Source organism: Ailuropoda melanoleuca, chromosome 12 (genome assembly GCF_002007445.2).
Source record: "Ailuropoda melanoleuca isolate Jingjing chromosome 12, ASM200744v2, whole genome shotgun sequence".
Classification (NCBI taxonomy): Eukaryota; Metazoa; Chordata; class Mammalia; order Carnivora; family Ursidae; genus Ailuropoda; species Ailuropoda melanoleuca.
The window spans coordinates 133,042-159,849 of NC_048229.1; the positions used below are offsets into that span (position 1 = coordinate 133,042).

The 26,808-nt window shown below is 44.8% G+C and overlaps 1 protein-coding gene, 1 long non-coding RNA gene and 1 other non-coding gene across 11 annotated transcripts; 2 read left to right on the forward strand and 1 right to left on the reverse strand.

The window, feature by feature from the left end:
• Positions 1-650: 650 nt before the first annotated feature.
• Positions 651-17,847, reverse strand: ZNF140 (zinc finger protein 140). Of its 9 annotated transcripts, none has more exons than XM_034672350.1 (5): positions 17,551-17,847; positions 16,792-16,847; positions 14,418-14,544; positions 13,960-14,058; positions 651-2,878 (listed from the first exon to the last, which is right to left on the reverse strand). In XM_034672350.1, the coding sequence occupies exons 2-5, from the start codon at positions 16,798-16,800 to the stop codon at positions 1,719-1,721; spliced, it is 1,395 nt and encodes a 464-aa protein (XP_034528241.1). In that variant the 5' UTR covers positions 16,801-16,847; positions 17,551-17,847; the 3' UTR covers positions 651-1,718. The 9 variants fall into 9 exon arrangements, with proteins under 9 accessions (XP_034528241.1, XP_034528240.1, XP_011228128.1 ...); XM_034672349.1 differs by having other exon boundaries at positions 14,418-15,518; positions 17,551-17,567; XM_011229826.3 differs by lacking the exon at positions 17,551-17,847 and adding an exon at positions 17,080-17,326.
• LOC117795314 lies at positions 11,295-11,429 on the forward strand. The gene has a single exon (XR_004619289.1). It is a non-coding gene; the product is annotated as a small nucleolar RNA SNORA70 (small nucleolar RNA).
• LOC117804559 lies at positions 11,973-13,096 on the forward strand. The gene is made up of 2 exons (XR_004629038.1): positions 11,973-12,687; positions 12,786-13,096. It is a non-coding gene; the product is annotated as an uncharacterized LOC117804559 (long non-coding RNA).
• Positions 17,848-26,808: the final 8,961 nt, after the last annotated feature.

Genomic DNA, 26,808 nt, shown 5'->3' on the forward strand with positions numbered 1-26,808 from the left:
TGCAAGCCACTTCCCACTTCTATCAATTTTAATTCATCTCCTCAAGAACCTGGAGTAGGGATTCAGGCAGGCAATTTAAAGCCCACCCCCTTTCCCTAAAAGAGAAAGCAAAAATACCTAAATTCAGGTTCTGAATCTGGAGGAACGGTAACCTCGGATGAGGTTCCCATAGTTCCAAATCATTCTATTCCCACATAAATTCCTCTGGTCAGGGTCCAATCAACCCCATTTCTCCTGAGTCAAGTCTATGGCCACATCCTGGAATGTTACAGACCTCTGAAATGATAAATACATTTTTGTCCAACAGTGACCCCCCACATGGGGCTAGGAAAGGAATAATGCCTGCTACACCATAGGAAAGGAAAGATTTGTACAGAGGAGCTCTTCTGGTAGAGACTGAGGCTTTTGAGACAATCACTGGGCAACGGCTATGTGTTACAGCACAGTGAAGTAGGAAAGAAAATTGCCAGCCTCTCACTTGGGGAAAGAAGACGTACCCATACATGAAACATCCTTAAATGAGGCACTTATTCAAGTACTAAACTGCATATTACCTATCCTAAATGCAAGCTCAGTCCTAAAAAGAGGCAGACAGATGCTTCCAAGATAAGATACACCTTTGACGGGGACATTAAAAAATGGGCAGGGTGTACGTGGAGAGTAAAAACATCATCTGGTTTATTTTGACAAATATGTGCTTACAAAAGGAATGTTCCCACTGTACGTGGATCGAAAGAGGAGAACCACCTTGGCATTTTCCTGCGACATAACTTATCTACGTCTGCTTCAGGCTAAGAGAGGTCTAGTCATATTCAAGGACAGACAGGAGTTAGCATAACCTTAAATCTAAACTCTCACAGTTAAAGCCACAAAATACTAAAAATGTTTCTGTAACCATGTATGTTTCTACAAATGCATGCTAGTCTTCACTGCTGATGTCAATACTGTGGTATTTGCATCTTCAGAATGACACATGCTGTGGAAAAAACTCTGCAAGTACCAGATTAATTAACTAAAAACAAAGTATTTATTCATAGCTTTCTTTTCTGAGTTTGCTTTAAAACAAAAATAATCCCCCCAAAAAAAAACTCCCATAAATTCCCTCCAGTAGGACTTCTGAGAACTAAGATTTTGCCACACTCCTTACAATAGTTTTCTCCCCAGTATAATTCTGCAGTTCTGAAAAGCAGCAGAAATTCACCCTCTATTCAGTTCCTTTATAGGGTTGCCTTTTCTCTTTAGAAGAGTATTTTCAAACTTAATATTGCATGGTACACAAAGACATTGCCAAATCACTGCATTTGCATGACTGCTTCATTATGAATTTTCTGATGTCCAGGAGAAAGTGCAGCCTTGCCCACACACTGTCCTGTTTGAGCTGACAGATGCAGAATTGGGGCCAATTTCTAAATAAAAGCTTTCTCACATTTATTGGCCATGTGTCCTTCCCTGGTAGGAATTTACAAATGTCGAGTGAGGGAATCCTACCAAATGAAGTCTTCTCAGTACTGATTTCATCTTCTGATGTTACAGAAAGAATGAGCAGCTACTAATGGCTTTCCGACATATTCCTGGGTTATTATTTTCCAGGATGTTAAATCAAGTATGACCCACCTTGTTCACATTCAACATATTCACTTAAGGCTTCTTTCCAGGAGTCCTCTGAAGTCAAAGTAAGGCATTAGCTGTTTTTTTTTTTTTTTTAAATCCATACACTGTTAGGTTTTCTCTGTAGTGCGAATTCCTTTGTGCTCCGTAAGGAATGAGTGATAACTAAATGAATTTTCATATTCATAGGGGCTCTCTAGGGTGTGTGTTCTCTGATGTTTGGCAAGGTTTGAGCTCCAGCTGAAGGATTTATTGCATACCTTACATACATAGGGTTTCTCCCCAGTGTGAGTTATCTGATGTAGAATGAGGGAAAAGCTCCGACTAAAGGTTTTATCACATTCAGTACATGCATAGGGCTTTTCTCCAGTATGAATTTTCATATGTTGCATAAGGGATGCATGCCACGTGAAAACCTTACCACATTCATCACACTCATAGAGCTTTTCTCCGGCATGAATTCTCTGGTGTTTAATAAGGAATGAGTGGCAACGGAAGGCCTTCCTACATTCGTTACATTCGTAGGGGGTTTTGGTGGTGTGGATGCTCTGATGCCGAGTAAGGTGTGAAGAGCGGCGAAAGGCCTTCCCACATTCAGTGCATTCATAAGGTTTCTCTCCAGTATGTGTAATCTGGTGGCGGATAAGTTCTGAGCCACTGCTAAAGGCTTTCCCACATTTCCTACATATATACTGTTTCTTTCCTATGTGAATCCTCTGATGTCGTGTGAGGTTTGAGGCACGGCTAAAGGCCTTTCCACATTCAGTACATTCATAGGGTTTCTCCCCAGTATGTGTTCTCTGGTGTTCAATGAGGAATGAGAGGTAACTGAATGTTTTATTACAGTCTTTACACTCATGGGGTTTCTTTCCAGTATGTATCATCTGATGTTTCACAAGGTTTGAGATCTGACTAAAGGTTTTGCCACATTCCTTACATACGTAGGGTTTCTCTCCAGTATGAGTTCTCTGGTGTAACACAAGGGAAAAGCGCCGACTGAAAGTTTTTCCACATTCATGACATCCGTAGGGCCTCTCCACGGTATTGACACTCATGTGCTGAGACAGGGCTCCCTGATGAGAGACAGTCACTTGCCTGATGCATCCCTGATGTCCTTGCATCTGAGTATCTTCCTCACATTTCCAGCCTCCTTTAAAACTGGAATATTCAGGGTCTTGGTTTAGAATTCGTTCCACTACCAAATACTGGGATGAGCCATCTTCATATATGACATTTTTTGGAGAAAACTCTTTGATATCACCATTTGACTCTGAAAATAAAAAAACAAAGCAAAATTTTTTTCCTGTATTGAGTAAAGTAAAGCCACTCCTCACTTTTTCAATGAGAGACTAAACACTACCACCACCACCTCCACACTACGTGGCTTCCATAGTTCTCATATAGACTGAAATCTGAGCGGTCTGCCCAGAAATTCTGAAGACCTCAGAAGAGAGGTGTAGGCAGAAAGGAAAGACTAAATAGAAGTAACTCAAGGTAAGGGAAGAAACAGGACAAGGGGCACCTGCATGGCTCAGTCAGTTAGACGTCTCCCTTCAGCTCAGGTCAGGATCCCAGGGTCCCGGGATCGAGCCCTGCATCAGGGTCCTTGCTCAGTGGGGGGGCTGCTTCTCCCTCTGACCCTGCCCCCTGCTTGTGCTCACTCACTCTTGCTCTCTGACAAATAAATAAAATCTTAAAAACAAAAAACAGGTCAGGAAGATAAATACTTGGTTGGGAAGGATGCGTTTTCATCTTTCTCAGCTCTACTTAAACTTTATCTGAGGCCAAAAGGACTTGAAAAAACCAATTTCATAATGCAGCTAATAAACCACAAATGTCCCTCAAGTCCCACAAAGACACCAGACTGTGTTCACTTAATGCCTCTGGAACATCCGACAGTGATTTATTTTAAATAAATACGTAAAAGGTATCTGTGAAGAGGACTACGCCCCTCACTCTAACTCTACTTTGCAAAGTGATAACTGAAGCACAGCTTTGGTGTAACTGTCTTTCCATAAGATGCTTTTTTTTTTTTTTTTTAAGGTGCATTTATTAGAGAGAGAGAGAGAACACAGCGGGAGGGGCAGAGGGAGAGAATCTGAAGCAAACTCACAGCTGAGTGTGGAACCTGACACAGGGCTTGATCTCATGACCCTGAGATCATGACCTGAGCCAAAACCAAGAGTTGTACGCTTAGCCGACTAAGCCACCCAGGCGCCCTATCAGATGCTTTTAATAGTCAAACATTGGCCGATTTTCTCCAGGCTACATTTTAGAAAGGTACTTTATCATTTTGGGTGGAACAAAACAGTATGATAATATGAAGACTTTTTATATTCACTCATATCCTAATTCTTAGGAATATGTGGGGATAAAAAGCCAGGATGTATGCAATTTATTCTCCAGTCTTTTAGGAAAAAAAATCATATACCAAATGATAAAATGAATGGGGCAAAATATTAGCAATAGGTGAATTTAAGTAAAGAACTTATAGGTATTCTTGTACTACTCTTGAAAGTTTTCTGGAAGTTTAAAATTATTTCCAAATAACACTAAAAAATTCATTTTTCTCTAAAACACACTTTGACATTTATTTTGTACGGGGGGAATGCTATCTTTTATTATCACTAACCTTAAGCTTCTAAGAAAAAGTACATAAACCTTTTTTTTTAAAGATTTTATTTACTTATTTGAGAGAGAGCTTGTGTGCATGGGCACAGGGAGGGGCAGAGGCAGAGGGAGAAGCAGGCTCCCCACTGAGCATAGAGCCCAACGTGGGGCTTGATCCAGGACCCCAGGATCACAACCTGAGCCAAAGGTAGATGCTTAACCAACTGAGCCACCCAGATGCCCCAGATCTATTTCTTTAATAGGTATCTGAACAAAAGAGTCAAGATCTATACCTATATGGTACGCACATTAAAATGAAAGATTAGGATAGGTGAGGCAGTAAAACAAAGGTTAAGAAAATGGTCTCAGGAGCACCTGGGTGGCTCAGTCGTTATGTGTCTGCCTTCAGCTCAGGGCATGATCCCAGGGTCCTGGGATGAAGCTCCACGTCAGGCTCCTCCGCTGGGAGCCTGCTTCTTCCTCTCCCACTCCCCCTGCTTGTGTTCCCTCTCTTGCTGGCTGTCTCTCTCTCTGTCAAATAAATAAATAAAAACTTAAAAAAAAAAAAAAGAAAAGAAAAGAAAATGGTCTCAATAAAGGAAAATCTTAAACTACTCTCCTGGCTCTTCTATAAACCAATTCTATATCTACTGAGCAACTCAGTAAGAGCCCTAGGGATATAAACGGAATTATTCTCTTCATGAGGGAGGGAGATAAGGAGGACACAGAAGAAAACAATGATATAAGAAACATGATAAGCTCCTTATATTTAGGGTAAAAACTGTATGAAAGATCAGATATGAGATCTAAAAATCCACTGCAATTGGTAAGGAAAAGCTTCACCTAGAAAGGCTTCACTGCAGAAATTAGTTGGGAACGGAAACACAGCAGGATATTTCAGGTGAACAAAGATATTTAATGCATCAGAAAAAGCAACTGGGGCTGAGTGCATTGATTTAGTATACTACCTGCCATACGGTTTCAGACCAATGCGAGTAAAAGGCACAACCAAGAAAACGAGGTTCAAAATATGAACAGAATGCTAATTATATATTAGCATTTGTTCCCTCGAAGTCACCTCTCCTCCTCCTATCATCTATATGCCCATATTTTTGGTAAATGTCAAATGGGTCTGATATAACTTAGCACTTATACTAATTAAAAGCCTAGAGAAATACAAGGATTCATTCTTTTTTTTTTCTTTTAAAGATTTATTTGTTTCAGAGAGAGCACGTGCGAGTGGAGGGAGGTGCAGAGAGAGAGGAAGAGAGATTCTCAAGCAGACTTCACTCTGAGCATGGAGCCCAACGCAGGCTCAATTTCACACCCTGAGATCACAACCTGAGCCAAAACCAAGAGTCGGACACTTAACCAACTGAGCTACCTAGGCACCCACAAGGATTTGTTCTTAAAGAAGGGTTCCTATGATAAATGAGCAACTAATATACTCAAAGCAAAACTTTTAAATGCACTCACTGTTACTTAAGATCACTGAGATAGTACTTAATGTAGTATAGTGCTGAGAGGAAAAAACCCACCAACCTAGAATTGTGTACCCTGCAAAACTATTCTCCAAAGGTGAAGGAGAAATAAAGATTTTCTGAGACAAAAACTAAGGCAACATGTTACCAGTAGACATGCCTTGCAAGATCCAACATCCATTCATGAAAAAACTCAACAAACTAGCAATACGATGGAATTTCCTCAAGTTGTAAAGAACATCAAAAAACCCATAGCTAACACCATATTATTGGTGAGAAATTTGAAGCTTTCCTGCTAAAACCAGGAACACTGCAAGGATGTCCCTTCTCAGCACTGTTTTTTTTTTTTTTTAAGATCTGTTTATTTATTTCAGTGAGTGAGAGAGAGAAAGTGCAGGGCAGAGGGGCAGAGGGAAAGGGAGAGAGAGAAATTCAAGCAGACTCCTACACTGAGCACAACCTGACGTGGGGCTCAATCCACAAACCTGAGATCAGACTTGAGCTGAAACCAAGAGTCAGATGCTAAACCGACTGTGCCACCCAGGTGCCACTCAGCGCTACTTTTCAATGCTGTAATGGAATTCCTAGCTAATGCAATAAGACAAGAAAAGTAAGTAAAAGGTATACAGATTGGCAAGGAAGAAATAAAACTTTTTATTGGCAGATGACACTATTATCTATGCAGAGAATCTGAAAAATTTTACCAAAAAACTGGAATAAGTGCTTATAACAAAATTGCAGGATATAAACTTAATGTATAAATGTCAGTCTTTCCCATATACAAGCAATGAACAAATGGGGGTTGAAACTGAGACATTACATTAGCACACAAAAAATGAAAAACTTAGGTATAAATCTAACAAAACACGTACCTGATTTAAAAGAGGAAAACTACAAAACCCTGATGAAAGATATGAAGTAAGAACTAAATGGAGAGATAGAAATTCCATGTTCATAGGAGGATTCAATATTGTCAAGATGTCAATTCTTCCCAACTTGATCTACAGATACAATGAAATCCCAGAAAGTAATTTTATAAATCCCAACGAACTGATTCTAAAGTTTATATCAAGAAGCAAAAGACCTAGAATACCTAACAGGATATTGAAGGAAAAGAACGAAGTGAGAGGACTGACACAACCTGACCTCAAGACTTACTATATACTTACAGTAATTAAGACAGTGTGGTACTGGTGAAAGACGAGGCAAGTAGATCAATGGAACAGAGTAGGGAGCTCAGAAATAGAGCTGCAGAATTATACACAACTGACCTTTGACAAAGGAACAAAGACCTCTTTTCAACAAATGGTCCTAGAACAACTATGCATCCACATGCATAAAAATGAATTTAGACAGAGACCTTACACTCTTGACTAAAATTAACTCAAAATGGATCATAGACCTAAACGTAAAACACAAAACTATAAAACTCCTAGAAGACAACATAGGAGGAACTTGGATGACCTTAGGTATGGCAATGATTTTTTAGATACAATAACCAAAGTCATGATCTAGGAAAGTAATTGATAAATTGAACTTCATTAAACAAAACAAAACAATACCTCTGCTCTGCAAAAGCCAACATCAAGAGAAGGAGAAGACAGACAAGAGACTGGGAGAAAATATGTGCAAAAGACATATCTGATAAGACCTGATATCCAAAATATACAAAGAACTCTTAAAACTCAACAATAAGAAAATGAACAATACGATTTAAAAATGGGCAAAAGACCCGAACAGACATGTCATCAAAGAAGATATACAGATGGCAAGAATATGGAAAGATATTCAACATCACGTGTCATGAGAGAATTCTAAATTAAAATGAGATACCACTACACACTTACTAGAATGGCCAAAATCCAGTCCACTAACAACACCAAGTGCTGACAAGGATGCAGGGCAACAGGAACTATTATCATTCATTGCTGGTTGGAACGTAAAATGGCAGAACCACTTTGGAAAATAGTTTAGCGGTTTCTTTTATTTATTTACTTGAGAGGGAATGAGAAAGAACAAGTGGGGGGAGGGACAGAAGGAGAAGCAGAGTCCCAGTGGAGCAGGGAGCCCGATGCGGGACTTGATCCCAGGACCCTGGGATCATGACCTGAGTGGAAGGCAGACGCTTCACCAACTGAGCCACCCAGGCGCACAGTTTGTAAGTTTCCTAACTAACATTCTCTTACCACACGATTCAACAATTGCACTCTTTGGTATTCACCCAAATTAATTCACAACTTACGTTCACACAAAAGCCTGCATATGGATGTTTATAGCAGCTTTCTTTAAAACTGCCAAAACTTGGAAGCAACCAAGATACCCTTCAGTAGGAAAATGCAAAAGTAATGTAGTTCATGCAGACAATACAATATTATTTAGCACTAAAAAGAAACAAGCTGTTGGGCACCTGCGTGGCTCAGTCAGTAAAGCGTCTGCCTTCCACTCAGGTCATGGTCCCAGGGTCCTGGGATCAAGTCCGGTGTTGGGCTCCATGCTCAGCAGAGAGCCTCCTTCTCCTTCTCCCTCTGCTGCTCCCCCCACTTGTGCTCTCTCTCTCTGATAAATAAAATCTTTAAAAAAAAAATGTTTCTATTAAAAAAAAAAGAAATAAGCTGTTGACCCATTGAAAGGTATAAAGGAACCTTAAATGCACAATATTAAGTGAAAGAAGCCAATCTGAAAAGGCCAACTACTATATGATTCCAACTATATGACATTCTGGAAAAGGCAAAACCAGGGTGACAATAAAAAGATCAGTGGTTGCCAGAGGTAAGGGGAGAGACAGATGAACAGGCAAGCATGCAGGACTTTTAGGGCAGTAGAACTATCCTGTATGATACGACAAGGTTGGATACATGTCACTCATTTACATTTGCCAGAACCCACCGAATGTACGCAGAACACAAAGAGCAACTTAACGTAAACTGTAGACTCTGGGTGACAACGTGTCCATCCAGGTTCATCAACTGTGACAAACATACTATTATGATGTGGGATTGTGGTGTGGGATGTCCACAGTGGGAGAGGCTGTGGTGGGGCCTGGGTATATAGGAACTCTGTACTTTCCACTCCAATTTTGCTGTGAACCTAAAACTGCTTTTTAAAAGTTTATTAATTTTTTTAAAAACTCATTACTGTATTTGCAGGGAAGAATCAATCTAGAAAGGGTTAGGGTATTTTCATTGTTACAATAAAGACTGAAAGATATAAATACACAAATTCACTAGCATTCCTACAGAAAAGCCATATATCTATAAGAAAGTAGGGAAAGTTGCTTAAGAATAAGTTCAACAGTGTGGGTTGCCTGGCTGGCTCAGTCGGTGGAGTGTGCAACTCATGATCTCAGGGTTGTAAGTTTGAGACCCACGCTGGGTGTACAGATTACATATAAAAAATAAAATCTTTAGGGCACCTGGGTGGCTCAGTCAGTTAAGCGGCCAGCTCTCGATTTCAGCTGTCATGCTCTCTAGGTCCTGGGATCAAGCCCCACCTCAGGCTCTGCGCTCAGTGGGGAGTCTGCTTGAGGATTTCTCGCCCTCTGCCTCTCCCCCTCCCCCTTTAAGTGCATGTGCTCTCTAAAATACATCTAAAAAAAGAAAAAGAAAAGAAAAACATCTCCAAATGACTAAAATTTGAAAAGCACAGTGATCTTTGTTAAGCTCCAGAGTATGATACTCAGTTGCCTAATGAACTGATATGGTCAAGATTCCCACAAAGATCCAAAACTCAGTAAGTCAAAGCTGATATAATCTTCCCCTCCCCTTCAAAGCTGCTCATCTTGGGACGCCTCAGTGGCTCATCCAGTGAAGCGTCTGCCTTCGATTCAGGTCATGATCTCGGGATCCTGGGATCAAGTCCCACATCAGGCTCCCTTCTCCCTTGGCCCCTCCCCCGCTCCTGCTTGCTCTCTCTCTCAAATAAATAAAATCTTAAAAGAAAAGAAAAATCTGTGTTCCCTACGGCACAGGAATAATACCCATTTTCCTCTTTTTCTGTCTCCTTGTTGCTTGGGTGCACAGGCAGACACAGCTGCAGGAAATACAGAGCGGAGGGGAAACTAAAGGTCTGGAAGAGGGGCCCTGAGAGCCAAAAAGGGTAGGAGAGAGAGCTCAGGAAATCCTGAGCTCATCCCTGAGTTGTGCACGCCTGGATCTGACCCCATATACCATACTAGAAACCAAAAACAGAAACAAAGGGGAGCCCCATGCCCAGGTTCGGAAAGGCCAGTAGGAGGTGCATAAGCAGGACAAATACAGCAAACCTACAGAGGCTTTGAAAACAGGACTGTCCTAAAACCACATACACAGAAGAGACGTTAGAACTGAGGGCCTCAAGCTAGCCATACTGACAACCTGCCTACATAGAATTATCACCTCAGCAGGACTTAAACAAGACCCAAAGTCTTAAAACATCAAAATAAATAGGTTAAAATCCAAGTTACAGGACATACAGAGAAACAGAAACATTTCATCATCCTGCGGAACAGGACAGCTATAGACAACCCAGCTATAAAACCCATTTATGAAGCATTTATGTACGGACAGTGCTTTTTAAAAAAATACTAGCAAAACTGTTATTTTGGTATGAAAAATGCTAGAAAATGTAGAAAATGTCCTTATAATTCACACATGATGAAGTACTGTTCAGTGAAATATTGAGATGTCTGCAATTTACTTTTAAATTATTCAGAAAAAAAAAGGGTGGGGTGGGGTGAGGTCAATACAGTAAAATGTTATCCATTAAGTCCATAACTAAGGATGTACAGATGTATGCAAGGATAGAAAAAGAGACAATCAATAAAAAGAACAGAGAACTCATAAATATACACAAATACTAACATTTAATTATGAGAAACTTATGACAAAACAAGGACAGGGCAGACGTGTCAGTACGTAGTGTCAAGATAACTGGATCTCCTCCAGAGAAATCAAAATTGACCAGTAACTCACACAACACACAAAAATCAGTTCAAAGTGGACAACGGGTCTAAATGTGAATGGCAAAATGACTAGGCTTTTTTAAGAGAAAATACAGGAAAATGCCTTCATTATGTCCTCGTGGTAGGGAACAATGTCTTAAACAGGTCAACTACACAGGGAAAGATTTGTAAATCTGACCACACTAAAATGAAGAATTTGCATTCATCAAAGAGGTTATTAAGGGGGAAAGTATGCCACATGTGAGAGAAAATATTTGCAGTGAAAATAATTAGCAAAGAATTTGTATCTGAAATATATTAACATCTACAAAACCAACTACTAGAGTAATAGCAAAGTGCATAACCTTAAAAGTAATTTTGAGAAGCAAATCACAATAACTACATTATGAACCCTTCTATATAAAGTTCACAAACATACACACCTACAGTGATTAGAAACACACTGTTGACAAAGTTTGTCAAGTAACCAACAGGGTGAGTTACTCCCATTAAAGAGAAGACTGCCTTTGGGTGGGGAAGGGGGGGTCACACAGAGAGCTCGCAGGGACCTGGCAGTGTTCTGCTTACTGACCTGAGTGGTGGTCAATAATTTTTTAAGCTGCACGTTCATATTTTATGCATTATTTCTCTGTGATGTTTTCTACAAAGGTACTGGACTGCAGCCAACGAAGCAAGCTATGCTCTCTCCCCATAGGGGGTCTGGTGTGCAACAGTGGCCAACAGTGGCCTCCTCAGTAGTGTGTGCGGCCTGTTGCTTACATGGGTTGCCTTACAGGACCTTGGCCACAGCCCTTTCCAGTGGACATTCATGTCTGACCTCATGCCATCCCCAGTACAGGGTCCAAGGTTCCCTTGGAAAATCTCAGGCCACAGTGGCCAGGGTCCACACAGGCCAAATCATGTCCACCCATACCAAGGTGCAGAACAAGGAACGTGGACAAGTCCAAGTTCCCTGGGGCTGCCAGAAGATCCACATCTCCAAGAAGTGGGGCTTTACTCACTTTAATGCACAGGAATTTGAAGCCATGATGGCTGAAAAGCAGTTCATCTCAAATGACCCCCCCCCATCTCTGTGGGGTCAAATACATCCCTAACCATGGCCCCCTGGACAAATGCAGGCCCTGTGCTCATGAGAACCTTGGCACTGCCCCCTCCTCATTCACCAATAAATCCTACTTCCTGTTAAAAAAGGGGGGGATACTCAAGCGAACACACAAATACTGGAAGAGCTGCATTAAAGTTGTGGAGGGGCGCTTGGCTGGTTCAGTGGGTAGAGCACGTGACTTTTTTTTTTTTAAAGATTTTATTTCTTTGAGAGAGAGAGAGGGAGGAAGGAACGAAGGGAGACCGGAGGGAGAAGCAGACTCCCGAGCAAAGAGCCGACATGGGATGAGATCCCAGGAACCCGAGATCGTGACTTGAGCCGAAGGCTTAACGGACTGAGCCGCCCTGACACCCCAGCGTGTGACTCTTGACCTCAGGGTTGGGAGTACAAGACCCACGCTGGGCACAGACATTACTTAAAAATAAGTAAGTGCATGAAAGAACGAAGTGGCATTAGAGACAAGTTTTCTGTTTGTCCTTTACCGCACAGCCCTTGTAAATTGCTCTATCGGTTTTATTATGTTTACAAGATTTAGAAGAGGACGCTCTTCTTCAGCTCCTACCTAAATGAAGAAATCCCCCTGCACCTGCTCCAGCTCGTGACCTCAGCCCACATCAGTTCTTTCCACGCCCTCCTGAAAGTCTCTGGAGCATGTAGGCTTCACCACCAGGCTCCTCACAGCTGAAGCTGTCTTCATGGCACCTGCTCCTGGTCCCTCATCAGTCCTTCCCAGCTGCTGCTTCTCTGCACATGTAAGCACTCCTCCTGTCATCTCAGTGAAATATACCACCAGCAGAGGCTTCAGAATCAACTGAAGAACTTGGAGAACTTTTCATAAACATAGCACTTAAGCTCCATGGATCTTCTATGTCAGAATCTTCCAGGGTGGGGCATGGCCATTGATTTTTAAAGAGCTTCAGCAGCAGTTCTGTTGTCAACCCAAGGTGACGTCTCACTCTCATGGCTTCAATTTTTGCTTAATATTAAAATTCCCACACCTACATCTCTAACCAGAACTTTTTCCTATCATATATTCCAACAGCTTGCTGCGAATCTTCACTTGGAAACACCCTTCTCTACCCACACCAAGCTTATCTCAAACTAATTCATCACTCTTTCTCCAAAACTGATCCTTCTCCTGTCTTTTATGTTTCTATTACTACTATACCTAGGTAAATTATCTAGGCCTAAAACACCAACTAGAAATTCCTTTTTCCTTATTACTGAACTGCAAGTTGGAGGACATGTAATGAAGCTATTTCCAGACCTATTTTATCTTACTAGGCTATAACTTCGTTGATAGTTATTACACTTTTTTTTTTAAAGATTTTATTTATTTATTCGACAGAGATAGAGACAGCCAGCGAGAGAGGGAACACAAGCAGGGGGCGTGGGCGAGGAAGAAGCAGGCTCATAGTGGAGGAGCCTGATGTGGGGCTCGATACCATAACGCCGGGATCACGCCCTGAGCTGAAGGCAGACGCTTAACCACCGTGCCACCCAGGCGCCCCGATAGTTATTACACTTTTTTATACTTGCTACTCTTTGTAGCACCTAAGAGAAAGTCTCTTAAATAAATATTAAGGGAATGTGTGAATGAATGAATGAACCCCATCAATTGACCAAAAAGTAACAAATTAATCTTTCCAAGATGGTTAAATGGAGCGGCAGTTTACAGAAAAAATATATACCTTTTAATTTAGGCAACAGAAACATAGGTCAATTTCAAGAAAGAAAGGGAGGAAAAGTCAAAAAGAAATGAAACTCACAGCCCAGACAGAGCTAACAATAGAAAGAAAGAACATATCTGTCTGTGAGAAAGTGGGGAAACAATAAGAAGAGAACTGAAGACAGACTGGTAAGTGGATGGAAGCCCCTTACGGAGTGATGGGCAAGACTTCATAGTCTGCATACCTCTGGTATCTTTTTTTTTTTTTTAAAGATTTTATTTATTTACTTGACAGAGATAGAGACAGCCAGCGAGAGAGGGAACACAAGCAGGGGGAGTGGGAGAGGAAGAAGCAGGCTCATAGCAGAGGAGCCTGATGTGGGGCTCGATCCCATAACGCCGGGATCACGCCCTGAGCCGAAGGCAGACGCTTAACCGCTGTGCCACCCAGGCGCCCCACCTCTGGTATCTTTAAGGGAAAACTTTACAACCAACAAGTAAAAAAGTATTGCTTTCTCATTGATTAGTTGGGTTGTTATTAACTTACCTGAAAACAGATCTCTTCTCACCTCTGCTTTCTCCAGCCAGGGCTCTCTCCCCTGCTCCAATAAGGAAACCACATATGGCTTAGAAATGTTAAGACCTGCTTGCATAAAATGAAATAAATGCAGTATTAGTCCTTGAGTCCCTAGAAGAGAGGCCATTAAAAGAAATGCCCAATGTAAATATGAGAGATGTCTAAGGATTAGGTGGTTATGATCCATCTTGAAAAGTAAAAAACAGGTGCCTGGCTGGCTCAGTCTGTAGAGGATGCATCTCGGGTTGTAAGTTTGAGCCCCACATTGGGTATATAGATTACTTAAAAATAAAAATCATTAAGGAAAAAAAAACTAACAAAAACAAAACTGACATACTTCCCTTGGGAATATTTCAGTCAGAAAACCAAGATTCACCAAGCCATCCCGACGTTCAAATTCTGACAAAGAGAAGGAGGAATACACTTACCCAGTGAGACCAGGTGGCCATAGTTCTCCAACATTACGTGTCTGTACAAATCCCGCTGAGCAGGCTGAAGCCATTCCCACTCCTCCTGGGAGAAGTCAATGGCCACATCTCTGAATGACACTGAGCCCTGAAATGACATACAGATACCTGCACAGCCAACAGCCGTGCTCCTGAAGGCCCTGATGGAGGAGGGAAGTGAGTCCCGCTGTAGAGAGCAGACAGCGTAGGTAAGCAGTAGAAACGGGAGTTCTCAGAATTCGAGAAATCAGTGAGAGTGTAAGAGCCTAGCTGTTTCGTTTTATTGTATAATTGGAGAACAGGGGAAAAAATAAATGCAATTTGTCCTGAGATCATTAACAATTTTGTGAAAGATAAAGGATTATACATGTAAACATGAATTTCTGGCTGTTTGTTGTTAAAGTTCTTAGACTCTTACAGCACTTAATGAATAGTGAAGACAATCCCTTTGTATTTAACAGACAATGTATATGTTCTTTAATGGCAGCCCTATTTTAATGATTTGGCAAGATTTCTTCCTGGTAACTGATGAGGAAGCAGAAGGCAAGCTGAGGACAACGCACAAGCTGACACAGCACAACCCCCCCCACACACACCCCAAATCCCAGGTGGGTTACGTGTGACAATCCTCAGGCACTCCTGGCTGCTCTAAAGCTAACGGAAGGAAAAACAAATGGTTTATTTATAGAGATTCAAGTCCTGCAAGACAAGAGTCTCCCTCAGTTTACAAATGTCTTAGTGATTTACAAGAAAAAAGCATTCTTATCAATAACCTAACTTCTGGAAGGAAACTCCCAACTGTCTTACCGTTAATGCCTTGCTAGAGGAAAAAAACAACCTTACCTTGACAATGGCAACACCCCAATATCTTGCAGGTCCTCTTCAGCATCTGAAAGTTCTTTTGAAAACCTCCCTTTTTCCTTACCTTCCCCAACTCCCATGTATATAATCAGTCACCCCCCACAGCTCCAATGCAGCAGCTCTCTCTGCCCACGGGTCCAGTCCCCAGGTTTTAATAAAATCACCTTTTTGCACCAAAGACGTCTCAAGAATTCTCTCTTAGCTGTCAGCTCCGGACCCCACCTACATTCAAAAACTGCATCAGTAACAACTGGCCAGAGCAGACAGCAGCAGCACCCTTGAAAACGGGCATGCACTCAACTGCATGACAGTTGTCCCCATTCCAGAGGAAACAGCTATGAAACCGAGCGGTTATTTAAGCAATGTCAGAACAAGAAGGAAGGGAAGCAGTCAAGTGTGAAGGAAAACCCCAGGAAGAAACTTAATATCTCCCAGAATGGAACCTGTTCTCCTTGGAGATAGGGGTAACAATAAGGCCCTGCTTTGCAGCCTGGTTTTGCCCAACTTAAATAATCCACATAACCATTAAGCATGAACAGAAATTTTAAAAGATGCCAGGCTAGTCTGAGCCCCAGATGTATGGCAGTTATGTTTTACAGTTAAAAACATCGTTTTAGGGGCGCCTGGGTGGCTCAGGCCTTTGAGCAACTAGCTGACTCCTGATTTCAGGTCACAATCTTGGAGTCCTGGGAGGGAGCCCCGGATTCTGCACTCAGTGGGGACTCTGCTCCAGGATTCTCTCTCCCTCTGCGGCTCCTCCCTCTCACTCTCACCCCCACACACAGAGTAAAAGTTAAAACATGATCGACTAATAAAGCAATTTCCTACACAGTGGACTGTGCAGCACAGACGGAAACTGCGCTCCCCAGCACAACGTGGGGAGCATCCGGATTTGGAGACAAATATGACACGACACGAAGCAGAGAAGTGGAAAGAAAAGCAGACTCAATCAGAATGGCTGGCGAGCTCATCCCCCACGTCTGTGAAGCGCAAGTGCCACAGATTTTGTTTTGCTCCTGCTGCACCCCCAAGACTTAGGATGGGTCACGCATCACTTGAAAGTGACTGGTGCAAGAGCGCCTGGAGCCGCACACCCAGAGTTTCTGATTCAAAAGGTCTGGGCTGAACTCATGAACAGACACTTCAGCCAGTTCTCCGGCGATGCCGATGCTGCTGCTCCAGAAATCACACGCCTAATAAAAATAGGGGGAATAAAGGGGCAGCGGGCGCGAAGACAGAGTCAAGCAGCCCTCGCTCTAACACTGCGAAAAGGAAGAAACACCGGCACCGCTGGCTGCCCCTTCTTCCCCTAAAACTCGCGAGCGGGGTCAGACACGCGCCCCCGTCCAGAGGTTGTCGCGCACCGCCCCACACCCCAGTCCGCGCGAGCGGCGAAAGGGGAGCCCGGGGCGGGAGGCTCCGGAGAAAGCAAGCCTAGGGCACCACGGCCTGCACAACGCAGCTGCATCCAGAAGGCGGGCACAGTGCGGCTTACCTGAGGCATGGCTCACGGCCGGCGCTGCGGACGTCGGATCGGCGCTCACGGCAGAGCTGGCGGAGAGAACGAAGCCGTGAGCTCGCGGGCGGCGGGCCGTCCTCGCCACCCAGGGTCCCCCGCCTGCGCTCCGGGGAGCCTGGACCGGACACGCACCCCCGCCCCCTTTAACGGGGTCACAGGACGGCGCGCTTCCTCTGCGCCTCTGGCGGGGTGGCCCAGGCTGTCTCGAGCTCCAGACGGAGCCTTTGGCCCGGCCACACGGGCAGGGAGGGCCGCTTCACACACCTCGGACCCAACGCTAGCCAGACTTTCGGCTCTGCGTCCGGGAACCCCGCCGCCAGCCTCGCGCAAACTCCGCCGGCCAAAGCCTCTGGGACCGGACCCCTGAACAGGCCGCGGGCCTCCGACGACTACACTTCCCAGGACCCACCGCGGCCGCCGGCGAGGGAGGGAGCATACCCTCATACTGCGACTGCTAGAGAGCCGCGCGCCTGCGCACACGGCACCAGCGCGGGCAGGCCTCAGACGACTACACTTCCCAGGACCCACCGCCTCACACGCTACGACTGCCCAAGCGCCCCACGCCTGCGCACACAGCGCCAGAGCCGGCCGGCCTCAGACGACTAGACGTCCCAGGACCCACCGCGGCCTCCGGGTGAGGGCAAGAGAGCTGCCCTCACACGCTACGACTTCCAGAGAGCCCCGCGCCTGCGCACACAGCGCCGGAGCGGGAGGACCTCAAACGACTACACTTACCAGGACCCACCGCGGCCGCCGGCGAGGGCGGGAGCGTACTCTCATACAGTGCCTGCTGGAGCGCCCCGCTCCTCCTCACACGGCGCCAGAGAAGGCGGTCCTAGACGACTACACTTCCCAGGACCCACCGCGGCCTCCGGGCGAGGGAAGGAACGCTCTCCTCGCACACTGTGACTCCCACAGCGCCCGGCAGGGGAGGCAGTGGCGCCCCGAGACAAATACCATTGGCCTCAACTACGACTCCCAGAATGCCCCATGCCCACAGCCCGAGACCTAGAGCCTAACCGGAAGCGACTGCGGCCCCAGCACTTCCGTGAAAGACCCCCGCCTGGACAGCTGTTGTAAACGAAATTCCCGCGTGCAGGACTGCATTGCCGAGAGACCCGCGCGTCCGGGACGGCAAGGGTTCCCTCGGGCCGAGCCCAGACGCTGCCGCCCCAGGGGTGCCGGGCTCCGTGTTCCCGGGGGTTCTGAGCCGCCCTGGCGCGCTCCGGAAACAGGAGCTGGAACGGCTGCACTGCCAGAATGACGCGAGAGCCCCTCTGGTCCCTGCGCCGTGGGTACTGCCGCGGCCGTAGGGGAGGTGTGAGTGCAGGCCAGACAGCGCCCTGCCCTTAAAGAGCTCGGAGCCCCGGGGCGGGGGGAACGTGCGGGTTAGGTGAGAGTCGGCACGGGGGAGGGAACAGTTGCTGCGAAAAGACTTAGAGGCAAGAAAGGCAGTCCGCTATAAAAAATGGAAGAGGAGTAAAGGAAGACAAATCCGCGGGTGGTCGCAGAGGGAGGGGATGGGGGGATGGACAAGATGGGTGAAGGGGGAGAGTGGGAGACACAGCCTTCCGGTTCCGGAAGGGCTGAGCCATGGGAATTACAGGTGCGATGTAGGGAATGTAGTGGTATTTTAATAGCATTGTATGGTGACGGATGGTAGCTACACCAGAATGCATGGAGTTGTCGAATTACTGTACACTTGAAACTCTTCGTCTGTATTGTAAAATTCATATAATTATACGTGATACTTTTTTTGTTTCTTATATTGCTTCTTATTCCTTTTGGAATTTAGGGTTTTTCGTGTGACGTAAAGGTGCACTGCTCTTTGTCCAGAATGTTTGGTTGTGGGTGCTAAGATACATTGAGTAAAACATCCTGCTTTTAACCTCAAAGTCGGGTTTCTTCAGTGGCCCAGAGATTACACAGGGACAAACAAGAACACCTGTGTTGAAAGGGGCTCCCATATTCTGGCACACAAAGCTATCTTCTGAACATATTTTTAAGAACAAGAATATATAAATGTAATGCCCTTCTGGACTCTCCTTTTGTTGACTCTAATTTTTTCCTCTTTGACCCTCAATCTGCAGCTTCAGCAACAGGGATTAGAAGAAGATACAAAACAAACATGCCTCAAACTGATGATAAAATACAAATTTTTATGAACATATGTTTTCATTTCCCATGGGTATATACTTAGGAGGAGACTTGCTGAATCCTGTGGTCAGTATATGTTTAACTTTTTTTTTTAACCGTTAAATTATTTTTTTTATTGAAGCATAGTTGACACAAAATGTTAACGTTTCAGTTGTACAGCATAGTGATTGACAAGTCTGTACATTATGCTACGGTCATCATAAGTGTAGCTGCCGTCTGTCATCATACAACTCTACGTATAACTTTAAGATTTTTTAAAAATTTATTTGACAGATCGAGAGAAAGAGAGAGCACGTGCACAAGCAAGGGGAGCAGCACAGGGAGAGGGAGAAGCAGGCTCTCCGCTAAGTAGGGAGCCCGATGCAGGGCTCAATCCCAGGACCCTGAGATCATGACCTCAGCCGAAGGCAGACATTTAACCGACTGAGCCATCCAGGTGCCCCTACGTATAACTGTTAAGAAACTGCCAAACTCTCTCCCCACCAGCAATGTCTAAGAGTTCTGGTTCCCCTGCACCCCTGCCAACATTTTGTACTGGCAGTCTTTTATGTTTGGCCATTCTGATGAGTGTAGTACAGTATCTCAGCTCTGTTCTTCACAGCAAAAATTAACAATCCAGATGTCCATCAGCAGGTGAATGGGTAGACAAACTGTGGCAAACCCACACAATGGAATGCTCAGCGATTAAACAAAACTGCTGCCCACAATAACATGCACAACTCCCAAACACATGACTCCAAGTGGAAGAAGTTGGGTACAAAGGGCTACTCGTCGTACAATTCCATTAGTATGAAATTCCAGAACAGAAAAAGATAATCTGCCGTGTTACAAGAGAGACCAATGGTTGGGGTCAATGGCAGGAGTGAAATTTGACTGTGAAGAGGTACAGGGAACATTCTAAAGTGATGGAAATAGTCTACAACTTGATAGGGGTGGTAGTTACATAGGCATAGCCACTTAGCAGAACTCATGGGGCTTCAACTCTATGTTAAAAATAGGTACATTTTACTGTCTGCAACTTTTATCAATAAAATTTATTTCTAAGATGTGGTTCTGAAGAAAGAATGAAAATGGATAGACTAAAATGTGTTAAAGGAATACGCAAACCTATATATGTATATATCGTGTGCCTGACGCCACAAGGCAGCAGCTGGTCAGAGAGGCTGTCCTGGGGTCGGCCTGGTGGACAGATCTGCAGCTGCTGTATAAGAAGTGGCAAGTACCTGCGGTGCCCTGATGACACACGCCAGCCAGAAGGTGTCCGGTAAAGCTCACAAGGACCTAGAGGCCTGACATCAATGCCATTTTTAGAGTTCCGTAAACTGAGGAAAGCCAGGACATCCCTTAAGGTAAAGGGCAAGTCATTAGAATGCACAGTCCACACCTGTGGATCCTGGCTAGCCTCAGGTCCAGGGGCCGTTTGAAGGCAAAGACAGTATAGTAACAGGATCGTGGTCGTGGCTAAGACCACAAGTGTTAATGTCGTTTGGTTACCCAGAAGCAGTCAGCCTGACAGGTGGTAAAATGGCCTGTTGATCCTCAGTTTCACAATATGCTTGTGACCCAATTATTGGGTCTATCCTTAAGGATATCCAGCTTCTACATTTTTGATTACAGAGATAAGATTTTTGGGGCACCTGGGTGGTGCAGTTGTTAAGCGTCTGCCTTTGGCTCAGGGTGTGATCCCGGAGTCCTGGGATTGAGCCCCGCATCGGGCTCCTCCGCTATGAGCCTGCTTCTTCCTCTCCCACTCCCCCTGCTTGTGTTCCCTCTCTCGCTGGCTGTCTCTTTCTCTGTCAACTAAATAAATAAAATCTTTAAAAAAATTTTTTATCATAAGCTGTCCTATTTTGGCCCTTTAGACCCCAGGATCAGCCACTTCCACAGTTGCCTGCAGGGACAGCAATTCTGATCACCATCCTGACATTGAGCCTATCACAGTAACCCTGTCATCTTGTCTCTCTCAATTCTGCTACTAGGCCTGTTCCATCATAGAACCCTGGAGTCTTCTCTGGTATCAGGAACCTCACTTTGGGCACCTTGGCCCCAAGCACAGCAATAAGCATTTTTACAGGATGCTGGTGCTCCTCTTACCCTCTAATTTCTCAGCACCCCTCTTGGAGGTCAAGACTGGGGGAACTGGTGAGTGGATTACTCATGACAAATTTAAATCCATATATTATGCCAAGAAGTTTCTTCTTTCACTGGCCTCTGTCAAGTCCAAGATTTCAGATAATAAACTAAACAGAAACAAAGATACTGATGGATCAACAAAATCAAAATCTTGTTCATTGTAAAAGCTAATAGGCAAGTTTTTGCCAAAAAGGAATGAGAATAAAAGAGCATTCACAAATAAATGTAAATGAAAAATCCAGTGTAACTACAGAGGAGATCCAAAGTTAATATCTATAATTTGATGTCAGTAAAGATAAATTGCTAGAGAAACAATCTACCAAAACTTCCCGAATAATATATATAAAGCAATGTGAGTCACACGCTAGCTTCTGCAGTAAGCTGCTAACCTTCTCAGGGCTGTCACCTCTCCCTGGAATGCATGTGGGGAATCAGGGTCTCCGACGTGCTAGCCACCTCTCCATCATCCCGCTGGGTGGGCACAATTTCACTGTTACCGGACTAGGTCCAGATAGTCTGGACCTCTTCAGACCGTCACAGCAGCCCTGGGGCAAACTGTGAAAGTGTAATGTCAGCTCCACGTTAATACAGACATCTGATCTCTTCCTGAGTGGGATAAAAAGAACGTATTTGTCAAATCAAAGTCTGCATCCTATGTACCCGAGAGCATATAAATCTGCTTTAGAAAACAGTGCTGGGTCTGCAAGCAGGACTGTTACCTGGTTGAACTTGTCTGTAGTCTGTAGTCTGTGTGGTCTGTAGGTTTGCCTTCTAAAAAGCCTGAACTACTGAAGTAGATAGCGGTGTGATAGGAACTCTGCCAAGGTAGCCTGTAGCTCTTTTAGAAGAGCACTGATCTCTGCCACCCCCCCTTCCTCCTCCCCCAAGTGCAGTATTGTTTTTTATTTACTGTCCTATCTGGTTCAGAGACCTGCATCTTGCCTTCCCCATTATAGTGACCCTTAGCCAAAGACCAGGGACCCAGTGCAGGGGTCACTCCGATTGCCAAGAATGCCAGTCTGTCCAATAGAACAGAATCTCTCTCACAGGGTTGATTTGGCTACTGCCATTCGTTGAATGTCCAGAACAAGAGAACCAGGGCTGAGCCCCCAGTACAGCACCACTCCCTGAGGAGAACCACTGGCAATTGTGTCAAGTTGACGGTTTTGGCCTGAAAACATAATCCAGGTAGGGGTTTTCTTTCCTGGCCACAGTACCTCAGTCAGCACCACTATCCAAAGGCTGACAAAATAGGGGCGCCGGGTGGCTCAGTCGGTGAAGCATCTGCCTTCCGCTTGGGTCGTGATCCCAGGGTCCTGGGATCGGGTCGCGCGTTGGGCTCCCTGCTTGGCGGGGAGCCTGCTTCTCCCTCTGCCGCTCCCCCTGCATGTGCGCTCTCTCTTTCCCTCAAATAATTTTTAAAAATCTTTTTAAAAGCGGGGGGGCTTACGAAATGTTGAACAGACTGGGATCCCTCATGCAATGTATCAGACCAGAAGGAACCACTGCAGCAAAGGGGGTGCAAGAATGTGCACAGAACAAAAGGGTCACCTTCCGCAGAGCATGGAATGGCCTTGTGAGGGCACCGCTAACGCCCAGCTCAGAAGCAATATTCTGTAGGGACAGGGTGCCATCCTTCCAAATGCAGCTTATAAGCTAGATTAAGACCTTTGGCCGTGCTGTCCCCAAGCAGAAGACACCGGTCTGCGTACCACCACCACCATTACCAAGGATTACCTCCAGGGGACTGTGTGCTTCCCATACCCACAACTAGGGGCTCTGCAGGGCTACGTGTCTTTCTGCCCAAAGGGAACACACTTTTCACCAGGGACAGAGCACATTTTCTACCTAACTGCAGGCTACAGGTAGTGAGGGCATGTGTCATGTCCAGGAGCCAGCGGGTCAGAAGAGGAGTCACTCTTTCTGCAGGGGTCCCGATGCATCCTAAGGAGGAGGCAGGGCTATTTACACAGCAGGGTGAGGAATGAATGGACTCAGGTGACCCACCTAGGTGCTGCTTGCATTTACCATCAGCTCGGGTCAGGGGAGGGCATGGTAACCATGGCTCAGACCCCTCGGGAAGATGAGCCATGGATGCCAGCAGAGGCCCCAGAATGGCTCCCAGGTGAGAGGGAAAAACACCAGTAGGGACCAGTTGGTCCTAGCAACCTGTTTCCTCAGTCTCTCCTCAGACCCAATGCTGGGAAAATGGGGCTCAGCAGTGGAAGGGATGGACTGTGGTGACAGAGATGGGCCACCCAACCCTCTCCAAGAAAGAACTTGCCCCCAGTGGCAGGGAGTGGCCAGCAGGCTGCCTCCAATTCCCAGCCTTTGTGGAGTTGGCCTCAGCTAAAAAGAACTGCCTGACATGGGATGATCCCCTCCCAGGGTAGCAGGCCTCTGGTGACAGTGCACCCCAGGGCTGCAGCAACCTGACCACCTGGACCCCAGACGAGACACTCCTGAGTAGCACTTTCTTCAGAGCTCCTGACCGGTGTGGCCAGGGTCTCAACCACCTCTGTGCAGCCTGGCTTCTTTCCTCTGACCCCCCCTTTGCTGTTTATCCTTCCTTCACCTCACACATGCTGAGCCTCAATCCAAACTTCATCTCAGGCTCGACTTCCAGAGAATCCAAGTCATGACACACCTGACCTCCTGTGTGAGGAATATTTGGGTTGCAAGTAACAAACACAACTTGAACCAGCCGAAGCTAACATGAGAATTTATTACAAGGATATTCAGGATATCTCACAGAAGAATGCAACAACCGAGGCATGGAAAGGGCAGAAGGGAAGGTGAAACTGGACAAAAAGACCAGAAACAGCAGATCCCAGAGCACGAGTTTCCACGGCTTCATTCTTGTCTCTCTCTGCAGACGATGTTTCCCCACATGGTCGGGGGAAGCCACCGAGAGCACCCACGCTTATATATTACAGCTTCAGTTGCTAAAACTATACAAAGAAGGTAGTCCCAGCTTTCCAATGGAAAAGACATGTGATGGTTACATTATTACAGTGACAGACACGTGCGCAGGTTCATAAAGTGCAGACAGCCATTAACACGGAACACGGGCATTTCAGTGACAGAAGACTGGCGAAAAGCATGAAACTAGAAACCTCAAGGAACTGCAAGTAGTTCAAGGAGGCCAAAAAAGTATTGTGTAGGAGGACAGATATTCAGAAATGACGGATAGGCTGGATTTGTAGAGAAGTCCTCATCTACCGTGAGGACAGTACACTTCAAGTCCACAATTAACCACGTGGTATTTCAACAGAGGAGTGCATAAGCAGAATTGCATCTTAAAGTAACGACTAAGTGTGGAAAATGCACAAGGGTCATGGTGGGTGAGCTCGTCCACACTCAGGCCAGACCAGCTTGTCGGTACGGTATTTGCAGACTCAGGAGTTCGGGGCAATCAACAACCTGAGTGTATACTGCTGGAGTAAGTGACCGATGAGGGAGGCCCCAAGTGTAGATTCCAAATGCCCGCTGATCTACATTCTGATTTGATACAGGCATCGCTGGACAAATTGGATATTCTTTGGGTTTCTTTCACCTCAGGCTCTACAAGGGTTGATCTTGAAATCAAAATATCCAGAACACATGGATCCACACAGAGATAACACTGATTACCAAAGCCCACAAAGAAATGCTGACTGGAAGGCACTCCTGGGACAGGTCCCAAAATTCACAGAGTTTACTTAGTAAAAGGAACACAACAGGAATTGTCCTCTGCAGCGTTGTCTCCAGGCCAGTAGGGGAACCCGGGTGGAGACAGGAGAGAGGGGATGCTCCTTCCACCTGGTCTCCTTACACATTCAAACATAACCTGTTGTGCTCCAGGAAGCTGCACATAAATCCCTCTTAATTTGAAAGCTGGTTTTCTTCTTGATGTGGGATTTGTGGTAGGAACCAATGAGTGGAAATGTGGGGTCACATTTTTTCTACGGTTTACCAAGGTAATTTAAAAGATGACACTAAAAATATCTAATTTCAGAATCAAAGCCCTCTTGAGACTTCAGAGAGTCCCTACTGAGTTCTACACAACAGAGCTGGGCCTCCACACAAGATATTCTGACAAATGAGACCTCTGCTCCCAGCATTAGCCCTCCCGACGACTGATACCTGGCACCTAGGGGAAAAAAAACCTGTTCTTGGATATTAGACTAATGGGCTAGTGCCAAAGGTCTATTACTTAGTGAGGAAAGTACTGGGTTTAACTGCTTAATAGTTAATGGAATAATCTAGAATTGAAGTGAGCAAGATTAGGTCACTGTTAGACAACAGACTCTAAGCTCAATCCAACAACTAATGAATCCATCTCTGGGACTAGGAAAGAGAATCATGAGAGAAGAGAATTTAAAAATGGGAAAATCTACAAACTAAGATATTACCCTGTCACTATTCTCTTACAAGTGAAGTTGATAAAAATCACGTTCAGATATTAGGGAGAAAAGTAGGAAGTCCATACATTCGAGTATGAATACAAATTTGGAAACTTAGATACCTTTAACCTGGTGCAGAGGTTTAGAAAATTTTAAGTCCCAATTTCTCAACAGTGACGTTAAACTTGGTAACTAAAGGAAAAAAATACTGCTAGAATCAAAGGTGCAATACACCGTACTGATAAAGCAACTTGTATATGAGAGAAGTCTTGACTTTATCAAGTCTGGTAACAAGGTCAGGGTTGGACTCTTCTGAATTTCACCACCATACACAGACTTTGTCAAGCAACATTGTAAAGATCATTGCAAAGTTCTACCTAAGCTAAGGGGTAGTTCATGCACTGCCAAAGCAAACCCTATCTATCATGAAAGGTTCACGGTGGGAGTCTCCACGTAGAGGATGCAACTGGTGACAAAAGGTGAAACACAGATATTTCAAATGATGCAGCAATGAAAACCCTAACCCTAACCCTATCCAGTGGTCACAGAAATTCGCAGGAAGGCAAAACAGGCTTCCTTGGATACACCAAAAATATATTTCTCACCACAAAAATCTATTTTTTACATTTTCTGAACAGTGACTCTTAAATTAGCTTCTCCATCTAGGTGTTTTGTTTTTTTTTTACAAAGTATTTTAAGAAACACCATAAACATAACCGCACACAGCATCGTGATGTTTCATCAGAGAGAAGTAACATACATGCCGTCCTTGAAGTACACCTACTTGAGGCACAAAGGCGCCAAGCTGAACGGGAACAGAACTTTGCACAGCATGACCGCCATTGAGCTTGAGTGCTGCGTGATAAAGTTCACACTCCTGCTTTCTTTTGCTCACTCATGAGTCACTACTGCTGGGTTGTGGTTCCTGCCTTTGAATACTTATTAACCAGATTTAATATAAATTGTTTCTGACTTTCAGGTTGCAGACGACTTTACATAATATTGGCTTTTGTACTGGAGAGAAAGGTCAGCAACAACAGACCCCTTTTATATGCCAACAAACCGTAAGGAAGAAGGATGTGGTACTATCGTTTACTGCATATTTAGCAGTAAGATGTGTTATATCAGTTACCATTTTTACTGTATCACTGAAGCAGAAAAACCAGCAGCACATGGCGTGTCTTCACATCAGAGGCACTACCAGGTACGGTATGTGCATTTCATGCTTGCAATTACATTAGCACATGTGATTCCAAAACATGAGACCCATTGTGTGACACAGGAAAATCAGCCATAAATACCACTGAGAAATGTCTTA